Here is a 14,597-nt window from a genome sequence, read left to right on the forward strand (position 1 = left end):
TCTCATGTCTTTCTCCAAGGGAAAATTATCTCTGCAGTGGGCATTACTCTTTTTACCTTTCTTCAAATGTTTCAGGAGAAAATATAGGAAATTGAGCAAGTGATATCAGAGAAGACACTTCAGTAAATGGTCAGTGCCATTTTTTAGGAAGGTAAGCATTACCAAGGATTCAAATCCACTACAGAAAATGCAGGTTTGTTTAAGAGCTGGACCTTGAATTCAGCTTGATTTGGCCCTTATATTACATTACATTACATTATAATGACTCAAATTTCAGTTTTAGAAAACAAAAACCTCCTTAGTTTTGTTAGGCAAAATTACCTTAGTTAACGAAAACCATCTATTGACCACAGAGCCCTATGTTATAGTTATTTTCATTGAAGGGGATGGTGCAACGTAACTCTAAAAATTTACTAGTTTAGAGAAGCGAGTTTATTTGAGGACTATTAAAAGGAGTATAAGGATGAGGCATTAGACGATGGATGCCCTTGAAGGCCAGGTAGGGGACTGTGTTTAAGATGGCAGGCATTAGGGGGCCATTCTGGTCCCCCAAGCAAAGGAATTCTTGTAATGAAAGAGTTCCCAGTGATCTGTGTCCCCCATTCATGATTAGAGGTAAAAGAGAGACAAGAATACTATTCCCTGAAGAATACCAATGAACTGCTTTGTTTCCCCCTCCAGTCAAGCCCTAACCCCCTGATTAACTTTGTGTAGTAGAGACTGAGGCAGGAAGATTGGTGAGTAGGTTACTACAGTTAGCTATAATGAGGTGAGAGAAGAGGATCATTAATGGAGAGAGGAAAATTGGAGAAGAATGACAATGAGAGAGAGAGCGAAGTGGTGATAATCAGTTTTCAGAAAGTAGAGTTGTCAGAGAAAGGAAGGCTAAATAAAATGATTTGTAGTGATTAGGGTTATAATGCCAGTGATTAATGATAATGAGATAAATACCAGAGATGTAGCTATTGGAGTCCTCCATGGAAAGATGGCAATTGGGCATATGTGAGCAGACAGGACGTTGAAGAGTTGAGTAGGCAGAAAGAGAAGTGTTGGAGGCTGAGATGTGAAGTAAGGATTACCTATGGTTTACAAAATTGAAGAAGGCTCAGGAGGAAAAGAAGAAACTAAGGAGAAATGGCAGAACTTGTAAATACATATTATTATTTCTTTTATCTGGTGTAGAATTTGGTGTAGGTGAAAAGTCATTTTAGAGTGTTTAGGGAAAATAACTTCCTCTAAAGCTTGCTGGGAGGCCACACAGATCAGACGTGCCTTCTACTGCAGTGTCTACTACCAGTAGGGAAAGAGAAGGGATCAGAAGTAAATCTCTCTGTACAGAAAGACAATGGGAAAGAGATACCATTAAATGGACCTGTGCTGTCTTGCTGGTGGTATAAGCAAGTTGCGCCCTAGTCAAGAGCTTCCTTCGTGACCATTAGCTTAATGCTTCTCCCAGAATTTCCCCTAGATGACAGCCTTTCTGTGGAACCCACTAGTGTCACTTTTCAGTGTTGTCCAGATCATATCAGTGTCTAAGAGAACTTCTTCAAATCCACTGGAGTTTCATTATAGAATTGTATGGGTCAAGAAAACAGCAACCACTCAAGTTATTTCAACCAAGGAGAAATTTAATCAAGGGATTTATGTGCTTACAGAACCTTTAGAAAGCCTGATAGAGCCAGGGTCAGAGAAAGCCACTAGTGATATTAGGAAACTAGCAAGTTCAGGAATTTCAGGAAAACACAATAGCGCTGGAGCAGATGGTTCTCAGGGTAATGTGCAGAAGCCCCTGAAAAACTCACATGTGCTGTCGTCTTGCTGATGTTAGAGGAGCAGAGATAGCTTCCACTCCTCTTCCTCTTCCAAGTCTAGCACAGGTGCCTCTCATTGGCAAAATGAAAATGTGAACTCCCTGCTGGCAGGAGTCTGTGAAATGTAATTTTCAGACTTCCAGCCCCTGCCATTTGGGGCTGGGAATGGCAAAGATAGTGTGGCATCGTAACAGCCCACATCTTGCACAGGAAAAAGTCAATGAAATATGCCGCATGGTGTCACACATATAGACCTTCTCTGAGTCTTTGTCTCTACTTCTTGAGACAAAGGTCTACTGTCTTTCTCTTGATTCAAGATTAAGAACAAACAAATAAAACAAAAACACAAAGCTCTTATATGCATCGCTGGGATGTGTGGTAGAGGTCAATGGTGGATTTTGTTCTCTCATACTCCCTAAAGCTGGCTCTCCTCCCTTCAAGGGGGCAACAATCTAAAATCCATCCCTCCCTGCTGATCTTTCTCACGAAGTATCCAAAATCAGGATTTGTGAGACTTCTTATAGAAAAAATTAGGAAACAAACAAGTGTGCCCATTAGAGTTTAGGAATAACTAGGTATCTTAGTGTTCCTCAAAGTAAGTAGACAGAATTTTAATCATGGACCTTATTCTCACAACACATGCGGGCTTCATCACCAGTCACACTTTAAAGTATCAAACTTCCAGACTTGATACATATTTTGCCACCTTTCAGTGTTAGTACTGGAGAAAATTATATTTCTACAAACAGGTATAAGAGCAAATTAATGAGATGCAAAAAAGAAAAAAGTGAGGATAAAGATTACTAGACTCTGGATGTACATGGTCATTGCCAAGAATTCCAGCCTGATTTGAGTAGAAAGGAGAGACTTTTTAGTAGATGAAAGAATATCACTGACTGACCTCTACTTCACATGATTGTAAAGCCGTGTACCTGAGCATATTCCAATTGGTGCCAAGCACTGGCTGGTATTGAGGAAAAGGGCGATCTATATAGATTTTATGATTTCCTCCCCATCATTCAGTAAAAATTACTTTTGCCACTCAGTTGTCTGTAAGTCCCTTGAGAGTAGAGACTGAATATAATTTCATATTGTTTCTTACTGCTTATCTAGTACAGTGTTTGGTCATTAGCAGGCACTGTACACATAATTGTGGAATGGATGAATTAAATGAATAAGGAGTTGGCAAACTAGACTGCTCTGGGGAGGCCCACTGTGTTTGTGTCTCTCTCTGGGATGTGTGTGTGTGTATATGTGTGTGTGTGTATGTGTGTGTGTGTGATTTTGCAATAAGTATAATTTTTATGCTGGATACATTAGCAATATTGTGTTCTGTTTACCCAATTCTGCATGAGTTTGTGGTGTGGGGATAAGTTCTGGTTAGTCACTTCTTTAGCATAATTTTCATTCAAGTGAGAAAATACCCAGGCTTAGGTAGAAGGATGGACCGTAGAAATCTTCTAAAGAATAATTTTTAGTGGAAAAACATGATGATTAATTTTTGATAGTATTCTTTCTAATTGTTTGTGTCACCAAGTGAAATCTGAGCTCTTGCATTGTGGTTTTGGAATTCAAATGTTGTCATCTGGAATTGACATTAATTACTTTTGTGCTGCTTGGCATAATGCTGGAACATTATTTCTACAACAATTCCACCAACGGCAGTTAGGCAATTATCTCTGCTGCGATCATCGTCATCATCATCATAATTGCTATTAAGTCTCTCCTGTTCTTTGCTCATCTCAGCTGGGCTCTGCACACCATGCCCCTCTTCTCTCCCCCATCTCCCCTGCAGGAAGTCCCGTTCTCCCGTGTGTGGTGCAGTAACCGGCAGCCCCTGCACTGTGCCTTCTCCCTGGAGCGCTACACGCCCACCACCACCCAGCTGTCCTGCAAAATCTGCATCCGGCAGCTCAAAGGCCATGAACAGATCCTCCAAGTGCAGACATCAATCCTAGAGGTGAGTCCTTACCCTGTTTCTAAAGGACAGTAAGAACAGTATACCTATATCAGTCATGCTATACAGCTTCTGAAACAGCTTCAGAATGCACTAACTTTCAATCCTCATTACTGATAAAGGAAAGTAAACTTTTTCTCAGCATGAGGATTGTACTGAGCTTACCACTGGGCAGGGGAACTCAACCCATCAGATCTTAGGCTCCGTGGAGAGAATTTTGAGGAAGGAACTGGTACAGGGCTTTTTATACACAAAATCACAATCTACTTGTCCCTTGTAGGCTTGCAATATCAGCTGAGATTCATTACTGGCTGATGGTACAGTTGAGACACATACCATAAAGAGACACAAGGTCACCATTGGGCTGTTTTTCTGCTGGCTCTGGCTGCTTTTCCAGAAGTCAGTTGCTCATGTGTTATTTCACTATCAGGACCTTGGCTCCTTATTGTCTTACACTTTCTCATACCCTCTAGACTCAGGGTTCTGCACATCCCCATTTCCATTAAACCTAGATTTGTATATACAATAACATAAGACAGAGTAGATGTTAATCGCATTCAACAAAGTAAGGAAATGGCAGAGCAAAGAGGGAAAGGACCTTGTCTGAGGTCATATCACTATTGAAGGGCAGAGTTAGAATGGGAGTCAAAGGAGAATGCACTTGAGAACTTTTGCACAAAGACGCCTGATCTCTGCCATGGCTCTGATTTGCCCTAAAGCCATGAATGAATTCATGGCTCTGGATTTGAGCTCATAGAGTAGACAATGGCATTCCCTGCTGAATGGTTATTTGAAGGTAGAGGGAGAGAGTAGCTGAGGAGTAGAATCAGGGGGGCAGGTGATGCTTTTGGTTAGTAATTCTAAGCTAATCCCTGAGTGGTTTAGAAAAACACATTTTATTATTTACTTATAGAATATATATATATGTGTGTATATATATATGTATTACCTGGGGAGGAGGCAGGGTATATTCTAGACATGGGACTGTATGTATATACACACACATACATACACACATACATATTTATGTATAAATATATAAATAATACATATTTTTTCTTTCTGGCTTGGCAGAAGGTTTAGCATATTTTGTACCCACACAACTCAATTTCAGGGTTTTTTTTCTTTGAAAACTTGTAGCCTTATAGCGTTATCACTTCCCTCCATTCTCATTTCAATTCATTGTTTATGCAAAATGAGTATTGCTAATTCCCCAAATAGTTTTTCTAAAGAGCGGATGGCTTTCCAAAGGATTGTGCCTCAAAACTGATAGCTGTCTTAACTGACATGTTTATACAGTATTTGCATTCATTATTGCCAATTAGCATTATGCGCTAAAGTAATTTTGATGGGGAAAGTAGATCCAGAAACCTAGGGTAGGATATTTTTAGAGTCTCTTTCTTGAACAGTCATGGCATATTTAACACAATACATTTCAAAGTAAAATAAAAATTGTAAGAAAGTTTTAAAATAAAAACAAAAGGAAAATCCAAGAAGAGCTGCTATTCAGAAGCAAGCATGAAAAGGCAGAACATAAAGATGCCTCTGATGCAAATTGCCCTAAATGTCTGTTAACAGGTCAACAAAAGAATTTGAGGTTTAAAAGGTTTTTGTATTTTAAGGCACTCAGATATTGAGGATCAACTTTTGCTATTATAGGATATTTATGTAAGAGGAATATGACAGAGTTGATACATCCTGGTACTTTTGCTCCTTGCTTAAATAAATTCTTGAGGTGCATGGAAGGAAAATGAGCTAATAAACATAATCTCATCCTTTACTCTCCAATTCCTTTTCTAATGTTTCACAAAGTTTACAATCATTTTGAAATGCCTTGAAGATGACATCACAGTATCTCTTGATAAAAGGAGGCAAGTATCAGAATAATATTTAGATATTCAGTGTTGGGCTACAGTCATCCAATTTGTAGGCTACTGCATTTTAGAAGCTTTAGTAACCCTTTTGATCCTGTAAGGATCATTTTATTTATTGCTTCAAGTGTTACTGCTGGAATTTGACCCAGTGCATCTCCATCTCTTTGTAATAAACTGTATTTCTTAGGCAAATCTGATTTGTTACCATTTCCCACGTCAGAATAAAATTAATAATTTTTGAAAGTCACTATATTTCAGGTACCATTTCATGTGCTTTCACGTATAACCATCACAACTCTGTGGATCAGTATTATACTATGACAGTTTTATACAGCGGTCTCAAAGAGGTCGACCTTCTTGTCCAAGATCATAGAGCTAATAAGATGGGCAGTCAGAGTTCCCAACTGAGATATCTGACTTCAAGATCAAAGTCTGGATTTCCATACTACTCTACTTCAAGATCCCAGTCAAGAAGGTCTAAGTTATCAGTCCTAATTGTGGACCTTGTCCATAATATAAGCCTTCTCCTGGGGGGCTTAGGCACTAGTGACAAAAACAGCACCAGCAATTTTGTCTTTGAGTATGAAAGTCTATGAAAACTGGGAATTTCTTTCCTCAAGACTGTAGGATGGGGTGTAACTATTTGTGTGATCAGCTAGAATAAGTGCTCATTCTTTAGATCTTCAAGAATAGAATGCGTTTCCTGCATGTAGATCTGCTTGCAAAGGGATGTCTTGAATGAATGATCACTCAAGGTCCTTCCAACCCTGAGACTGTCTCACTCCTGGGAAAAGCATACATCTGGTGATATATCTGGCGAAGAAAAATCCTCTTCCCCCTAAAAATGACTTGATCTGGGGGGGAGATGGTTCAAGAAAACTGAAGATACAGAAAACGTTAAGAAATTGGGATTACTTGGGGAGGAGGCAGGATACCTTCTAGATATGGGAATATATTAATGAGGGAGTTAGGAATAATAGATCAATTAGTAAAGTGCATCATACTTCATGGCCACTAGGCTGAAAGAGACTGCATTAGGTGGTTTTAATAAGTTAATAATAGGGTTTTGTTGATTAAAAATAATAATAAGGAACAAAAACTTCTGAAGTTTTCAATAGATGTCTTTGAAATATTTCTAATATCTCCAAAAAAAAAATCCCTGCATTTTCAAGCTTAGAGCTCCCACTCCATACCTTGCTTTAATAGATTGTCTTAGTGTCACTATTTCATAAATTTAACAATGGAACCATGAGAGGTAAAAGAGATACATATATATGTATATAATTATATATATAATAATATTGATTTTAAATATCTAAATCAATGCAGTGATATCCTCATTGAAGGCATCCGGTTATGTTCAGCCTCAGATCCATCATATCCCTTCATGTCTCTTATCTAAATGGTTTTCCAAATATTTCTGTTCTGTTCTTTAGAGCGGCCATTATTGTGTCAACCTTTAGAAGCAGGTTGGTTCCCTTTACATTTAACCCAAATGAATTACCTAATGCTTATTGCTAATTGGTAAAGCAACAGTATCACCAATCTAAAAATCATAGACTGAAGCAAAATGATTTTGCTAATACTGAAGAGAGGGGAAGAATCCTCAAGTAATTTATTTCATCATTCCTTATTAAAGCAGTATTACTGAAGAATCTACTTTTTTGGTAGAAATGACTTAAATGGGAATCTTGCATGTTACAATTTTTCCTTTAAGCAATTCTCTTATCTTTCTTCAAAAATTGGTGGAAGTTGGGGGATGATTTGTCTGTTACAAAATAGACAGCATACTTGGAGTTTCTCACTGACTTACAACTCCTAAGCTAACCAGGTAGCAGCCGCTTATCTCAGGAGTGCAGAGCGTGAAAGTCTACTGTTCTTCTGCATATTTAATTTAAACAATCAGAAAATGTGATGTATCTACAGGATTCTTATTACTTGGCCCGGATGTCTTTTAGAATGCATCATAAATGTTACGGAAAGTGTCATCCTTATGCATGGAAAATATTTACATTTGGAAACTTTATAAGGAAAATAGGGGCCCACTTATTAAAGTGTAGTAAATAGAAAATATACTCATTTTTAGAGTCAGTCTCATATAACATTTTATTCACCTTCAAGTCATAGCACTCTGTCCAGCTTTTTCTGAAGATGTTATATATCAAGGTGGTCTTTCTTCTGCCAACAGTAAAGACAGAGCTTGGTCGACTTGGTCAATTTGTAGATGCCATGAGGGCTTCCAGAAGCCAGTTCTCTGTCTATCACAATTCTTGACATGGATACTTGCAGTGTTTTCAGTGTCATTGGCAAGCCACCTTCGCTCAGGTTGACACCCTTTTAGTGCCATTTTACAATGACAACGATCATGTTATCTTGCATAGAATTCCTTTTTTTCTCTCTCTAGTTTCTACCATCCTTTTTAAGGACATTATCCTGCCTTGAGTCAGGAAGTATTTAAGGAAACTATTCCTACTTAATTTGCATTTTAAAGGCTAGAAGAAATTTTGCAAACCATGATAAAAAAAGTGTTGTATGTTGTAACCTATTTTTTGCAGTAAGAAAACTGCATTGGTTTGTTTCCTAACCATCCAATATATCAGAAAAGAATGGTCCACTCTGCCTGAAATAACCACTTATCCACTCAATTTCTAGTCAATCCATAGCTACCCATGCCTCCTCCATGAAGCCCTTCCTACAATTAATTCCTAAAGCATAATGCTAACATCACTGAGAGAACATTTTCCTTAACCACCCTGCTCTGTGGATCTTTTGGTACTTGTCTTGAAGCAGGGTAGTACAGCGAAATGAGTCCTGGTGTAGGTATTAGGGTATCAGAATTCTAGTTTCCGCTATGTCACAACCTACCTGGGTGACTTTTACCAAATTTCATAATCTCTGTGTAGTCTATAAAAATTGCTAAAAGACTGATTAGGAAATGAAGGCTGAGAGTGGTCGTATAGCATCCAAGGTCACTGGGCTAGGAAGTGTAAACTCATACTCCAAAGCAAGGTCTTTCTGACCCTGAAAACCATGCTTTTTCTATTACTCCATGCTAACCTCAAATACTGGAAGAATTTTGATGAGCATTGTTGTATAATATTCCAGAGAATAGAACTAAAACCAGTAAGTAGAATCTATTTAATATGATAACATGCACTTTGAATTTCCAAGAAGAAGATATAACATACAGCATTTCTCAAATGTATTTGACCATAGGATGGCTCTTTCTTGTAACATCTTCTGCAATACCCTTTTAGAAATGCCAGGTTAAGGCACTGTGTTTGCAAAACACAGCCCTCAAATGTAACTGCATTAAATGGTTACAGAAAGCCAAAACACATGATCAACCTTTAATAAGATCCCTGCATGAACCAGTTTCCTCAATCAGTGGATTTTTGAAGACGTAAGACTCACTGAGTCTGAAGGTTTATACCTGTGTGAGCCTGGGCACTAGCTGAGAAGGGCCACCATGGCCGTGGCGCCCGCACTGGGAAGATGTGTAAAACTTGGAGAAAGCATCAGGGCAGGATCACAGGGCAGTTCAGGAAGGGCATGGACTTGAAGCTCAACACAACGTGACATGTTCCTAACATCAAAGATGGCTTCTTGGGGTTTAAACAGTCTTAACTAGTCCCTAAACTCGATCTCAGATTTGATGTTTTTATTTTCCTCTGTATTAATTTCCTCTTGCTACATAACAAGTTACCAGAAATGTAGTAGCATAAAACAGCATCCACGTATTGTCTCACATTTTTTGTAGATCAAAAGTCCACTCATGGCATAAATGAGTTCTCTGATCAGGATCTCACAGGCTGAAATCCAATGGTGGTATCCAGGGATACGTTCTCATCTGGAGCTCAGAGTCCTTTTCCAAGCTTATTCAGGTTGTTGACAGAATTCAGTTCCTGTGGCTATAGGACTAAAGTCCCCATTCTCTTGATGGCTGTTGAACAGTAGTCACTCTCAGGTACTAGGCACGTGTCCTCCCCTATTGGCAGATCACAACATGGCTGTTGGCTTTCTTCCAGAGCAGCAGGAGAGATACTTTCAGATAAGAGCTGTCTCTTCTCTCTTTTCAAGGCCATTTGATTAGGTCAGGCCCACCCAGGAAAATCTCTCCCTTGATCAATTCGGAGTTGACTGATTAGGGACCTTAATTGCAGCTGCAGAATCTCTTTTGTCTTGTAACATATCATAATCATGGGAGTGATTCAATCAAATACTTTGCAGGTCTTAAAATTCTGTTAGTCCACATAAACTTATCAGCAACCACTCCAATCTGACCAATTTCTGTGTGATTTCATGTTGGCTATGATGATTTAATTGCTGTGATGTACTGAAATAACAAGTTCTCATTGGACAGCTCTAAATCAGAAGCCGGGTGAGCAGACGGCAGGCCTGCACCATTCCACAGACTAGTCTAGATCTCATCCCTGACTCATGGCTGGCTCATATTTTACCAAAGCAATTTATTCTGAAACAAGATCAAAATATTTACAATAGAATCACACAACTTTAGGAATGGGGGAAATGCAAACTTTAAGATGATCAACGTACCATCAGTTCCCCTTTATAACTCTCCTGACAAGTGGCTTCCCAGCCAGCTCCTTTGATCAGCCAATCCATCTTTGGTTAGCTCTACAAGAGGCTCTTGCCTTACACTGAACTGAAATGTGTCATTTGGTACCTTCTTCCTACTGATTGTAGATCTATCACCGAGAGGCCAAAAAAAAAAGGTACAATTCTGCTCTCACCTGACTTAACATCTCCTTGGATGTTAAGAAGCTGATGATTGTGACTCCCCTGAGTGAAGGGTGTTGTAAATTTCTAGTACACCATTTATTGGGCTACTAGAGAAGTTATTTACTGTTTTAGAAGAGAGAGGTTCTTGTCAATATATTTTATTGAGTCCATCACAACAGGCAAGCATTTTGTGCATGTATGTTTACACAGATTTTCTTGAAAAATAAAAATGTTGATCAGTAATGCTTCCACTAGGATCTGATCATGCTTTCCTTATTTTATTAACAGAGTGAAAGAGAAACCATCACTTTCTTTGCACAAGAGGACAGCACTTTCCCTGCACAGACTGGCCCCAAAGCCTTCAAAATTCCCTACTCCATCAGACAGCGAATTTGTGCTACATTTGATACCCCCAATGCCAAAGGCAAGGACTGGCAGATGTTAGCACAGAAAAACAGCATCAACAGGTAATTGAGGGCAACTTCTGAAAGAGGATTTGACTAAAAGAGCTTCGAAAATTAAAGTGGGTTGGGTGTATCCATGTGGTTTCCGGCCCCGATATCTTCCCTACCTTGGGGTAGCCTGAAGCATTATTTAACCCTTAATGGGTTTGCTCAGCCTGCAAAAGTGAATGCCTCAATGTAAAGAAAGGAAGTTTGAGGATGATAACTCTCAGGTCTGAAGGCAGACGGCATTAAACAAGCAGAAGTTTACCTAGGCACCGCGAATGATTCTGCTGCTTAAATGGCCACTACTCGTTTCTGTGCTAACGTTGTGGTTGAGTTGAGAGTAGAATAGAGAGATTCATAACGGGCTTTATTACTTTAGATGAAAAAAGCAGGTGTGATGCTATCCAGAGCAGCCCTGATGGGGCAGGCAGGTTTTGGCTCAGCTTGAGGGATAACTAGCAGGGAGAAGGCATTGACAAATCATATCTCCCCTCTCCCTAATCCACCCTCATGCCCCAGAATGAATAGAGAAAAGACAACAAGATTGCCAGAATCATTTTATTTCCTTTTCCTTTGGTACTTTTGAGCAAAGACTTATTTTCTCACTGTTTGGCTTGGTCTGTCATTTCCATTTTTTGTTCTTTATTTTCACAGACATCCTACCTGACTCTTTCTTCTCTGAAAGGGAGGTAGATGTCTGCCAAGAAAGGATAGAGTGACGCTCCCTGTTTGAAAAGGGATCCAGAATCCAAGAACATGGGACCCAATTAGAAAGCAGTCAGGCTTAGAAAGGAAAATCAAGAGAGAAGATGTTGCTGCAAGAGAAAAAGGAATATACAGAGACAGGCAGGCCTGAAAAGAATAGGTACATTCTTGGAAAGGCATACATTGAAAAAGAAAGAATACAAAAATGTATGAGCGTACAGGGAAAAAAATTAGGTTGACTATCTTCCAGCAACTTTGACAAAGGATGAGGTATCTGTTTATAAATCCATGAACACCATGACTATGCCAAGTTCAGTTTCTGAGCAACATGGGAACAAGAATGGAAAACTAACCCAGAGAACAGAATTTGGTAAAAGAAAAAAAAAAAAAAAAAAAGAGCAATGAGCAAGGACTCAAAAGATCTGCAAGGCATCCCTGGTTCTACAGCCAATACCAGTCTGCCTCCACACATCACTTACCATCCCCATGTTTCTTTTTTTACAAATGCGCTTCAAAGAATTCGAACTACATTAACTCTCTAATCCATTCTGGCTGTAAGAGTTTATGATTTTTAATTAACTATTTACAAGAAAATAATTGCCACAAAATCTTTATGTACCCATGGATGCTGTCATTAATTTGCTGAATGACTATGCACATGTTCTTGCCTTGTTCCATTTGATTCTCTACTTACACTATACATAAGAGAACTACAATGAGTGCCTCCCAGGTCATCAGTTTCTAACCTTGCACAGTAGGGAAAATGCATTTTAAACTAGAGATTAAGGTTAATCATCTTTTGTGTCTGGGCTATATGGAGCTGTAAGTGGCCACACAGGAGCAGACTGCCCCCTCCAGTGTCTGGGGTCACAGAATGTGAGCACTTAGTGCGCCTTTTTGTTTCCTTGCTTTTGTTTTTTCCTAAGATGCCTTCTCCAGGAAAGCCTAAATTTCCTTGATATAAGAAATTCAAACAACCTACTCTATGGAAAGTTTCAAACACCATTTCCAGAAAATGTTGATTTTCAATAAATGTTACTCTTTGAATTTTCGTAATCAATAGCAAATTAGAATAGCGTGAATACGTGTGATCTGTTTTTATCTTTAAATCTTATTGAATTAACGTATTCACCTTCAGTGAATGGTATTTCCTACCTTCTTCTTTATTCTCTACCTTAGTTCTCCAAAAGTAGTCTAACCGTGGAGTGAGAATGATTTAAATTAGAGGTCAGCAAACTTTTTTCTATTAAATAACCAGGTAGTAACTAGTTTCGGCCATATGGGATCTGTTGCAACTACTCAGCAGCTATTCAGCTATGCTTCTGTAGTGTGAAAGCAGCCAGAGAGAATACATAAATAGGCATGGCTGTGTTCCAATAAACTTTCTTTACAGAAACAGGCAACAACTCATATTCGGCCTACAATATGTAGTTTGCTGACCCCTCATTTAAGTGAGTCTGCCCTCGTTTAGTAGAACTTCTATAGGATCAGTTGCTTCAGTCAGAGTAACATCTGGAGCTGAGGCTTCTCATCCGGCTCTGCATACAAAACTTTTAGTGGGAGGGGCACACGATAAGGTCCTTTTCTACAGGCTGGTGTGGTTCCAGCAAAGATGGCCACCAAGATGTTCAGAAAAGCAGAAAAGGAGATAGACTAATGAAAATCACCTTGCACCATGTTAGCTAATTCTATTCTTATTTTGCAAAAATTGTCAGGTTCCTTTTATGTTTTCATTACTATACCAAAAATATATCTTCTCCTACATGGAAGAAACATGTGATAGAGATGAAGGGGATTTTCAGATGTAATTTATCACAATTTCCTATTGTGTCATCTCAAATCACAGGTCTGGGCCTCTTATGGTTACAAATACTATAATATGGAACTGATCACCAACGTATGTTAAAACATAGAAATCTGATGTTGTCAATATGCCAGTGTTATTGGGTAAGAAAGCTGTTCCACAGCTTGAGATTTCATCATCTCTGGGATCACAAAGCACATAGTCCATCTTTCTATTAGAGAATTCACCTACTTGATCTTGTGACAGCACTTTTGCCTGACTCTCCCCTCCTTTCAACTTCCAAAAGTGTTAAAAGCCAGCAAAATAATAGCTCTCAAACCATGAAGAAAGAGTTTTCAAAGAGAGTGGAGGGAAACATTTGTTTTTATTTTGTTGCCAGTGAAAACGTTCTCTTACCCTCCATTTGGTAAATGCAAATGTCACTGATGATAATCTGCCTTTTTCCAAACAAATTTCTGCTTAGATCTGAATAGGAGAGAAAAGACATGGACTATAACGTTAAAGGCTTAGCAATTGATGAGAATGGGAGAAATGTCAGCGATGTGCGCTCTAAGGCGGCAACACAGGTGGCCTTGCAACTTGCTCGGCATCTGGATCGTGCTAAATAAGCTACACAGCCTAGCAAAGATTGTCATAGATAACAGTCGCAATTATAGATTCTGTGAGCAAATTGTGACTATTACTCAGAGTCCATACTTGCTGCATTTTAAAGCTGAGATTGCACATTTGTTCTCTAAATTCAGCTTCAATAACTCTCCACTTCAATGCTCTTGGCCACATGTGATTGGTAGGTGGGTAGGGCTGAGAAATAAAGAATTGAGTGCATAGCAGTAGATGGTGGGGAGCATTGCTGACGACTAAACATATTAAATAATATTATAAAGTAACTGTTTCAGCTAGAAGTAGTCTCCCACATCTAAACTCCAATAGCACTTTGTATTTTTATGACACTTTTTTATTTTTTAATTATTAAAAACCTAGATAGTACCATCTACTTAGAGGAAATTCAATAAATTTTTCTTGAACGAATGACACTATCTTATACTATTTGATTGTATACTTGACCTTAAAAGCTTGCCTCCTAATAAATAGAATTGATATGAACAAGCATCAAAGGATTTTGAAAGTTAGTCTCAAAAGAAATCAGGTTACATGGCTTACATTATGGAGGATTCCTGTCTTTTGTCTCAGGTCTTAGACGGTTCTCGAAATTCTACCATTAGCTCATTCTTCTTTAAGGCCTCATGATTTTCA

The 14,597-nt window shown here is 38.7% G+C and overlaps 1 protein-coding gene across 5 annotated transcripts in view; it reads left to right on the top strand.

Moving 5' to 3' along the window:
* Nucleotides 1-14,597, top strand: part of UNC5D (unc-5 netrin receptor D) — a 517,112-nt gene that overhangs the window by 487,928 nt on the left and 14,587 nt on the right. For all 5 annotated transcript variants that reach the window (XM_087418499.1, XM_087418500.1, XM_087418501.1 and 2 more), the window contains 2 exons: nucleotides 3,607-3,771; nucleotides 10,674-10,852. In XM_087418499.1, the coding sequence (XP_087274625.1) occupies nucleotides 3,607-3,771; nucleotides 10,674-10,852 (344 nt within the window). The remainder of the gene's footprint in view (nucleotides 1-3,606; nucleotides 3,772-10,673; nucleotides 10,853-14,597) is intronic.

The sequence above is a fragment of the Ceratotherium simum genome, chromosome 28 (genome assembly GCF_057802395.1).
Source record: "Ceratotherium simum simum isolate JZ-2026a chromosome 28, ASM5780239v1, whole genome shotgun sequence".
NCBI classification, from domain to species: domain Eukaryota; kingdom Metazoa; phylum Chordata; class Mammalia; order Perissodactyla; family Rhinocerotidae; genus Ceratotherium; species Ceratotherium simum.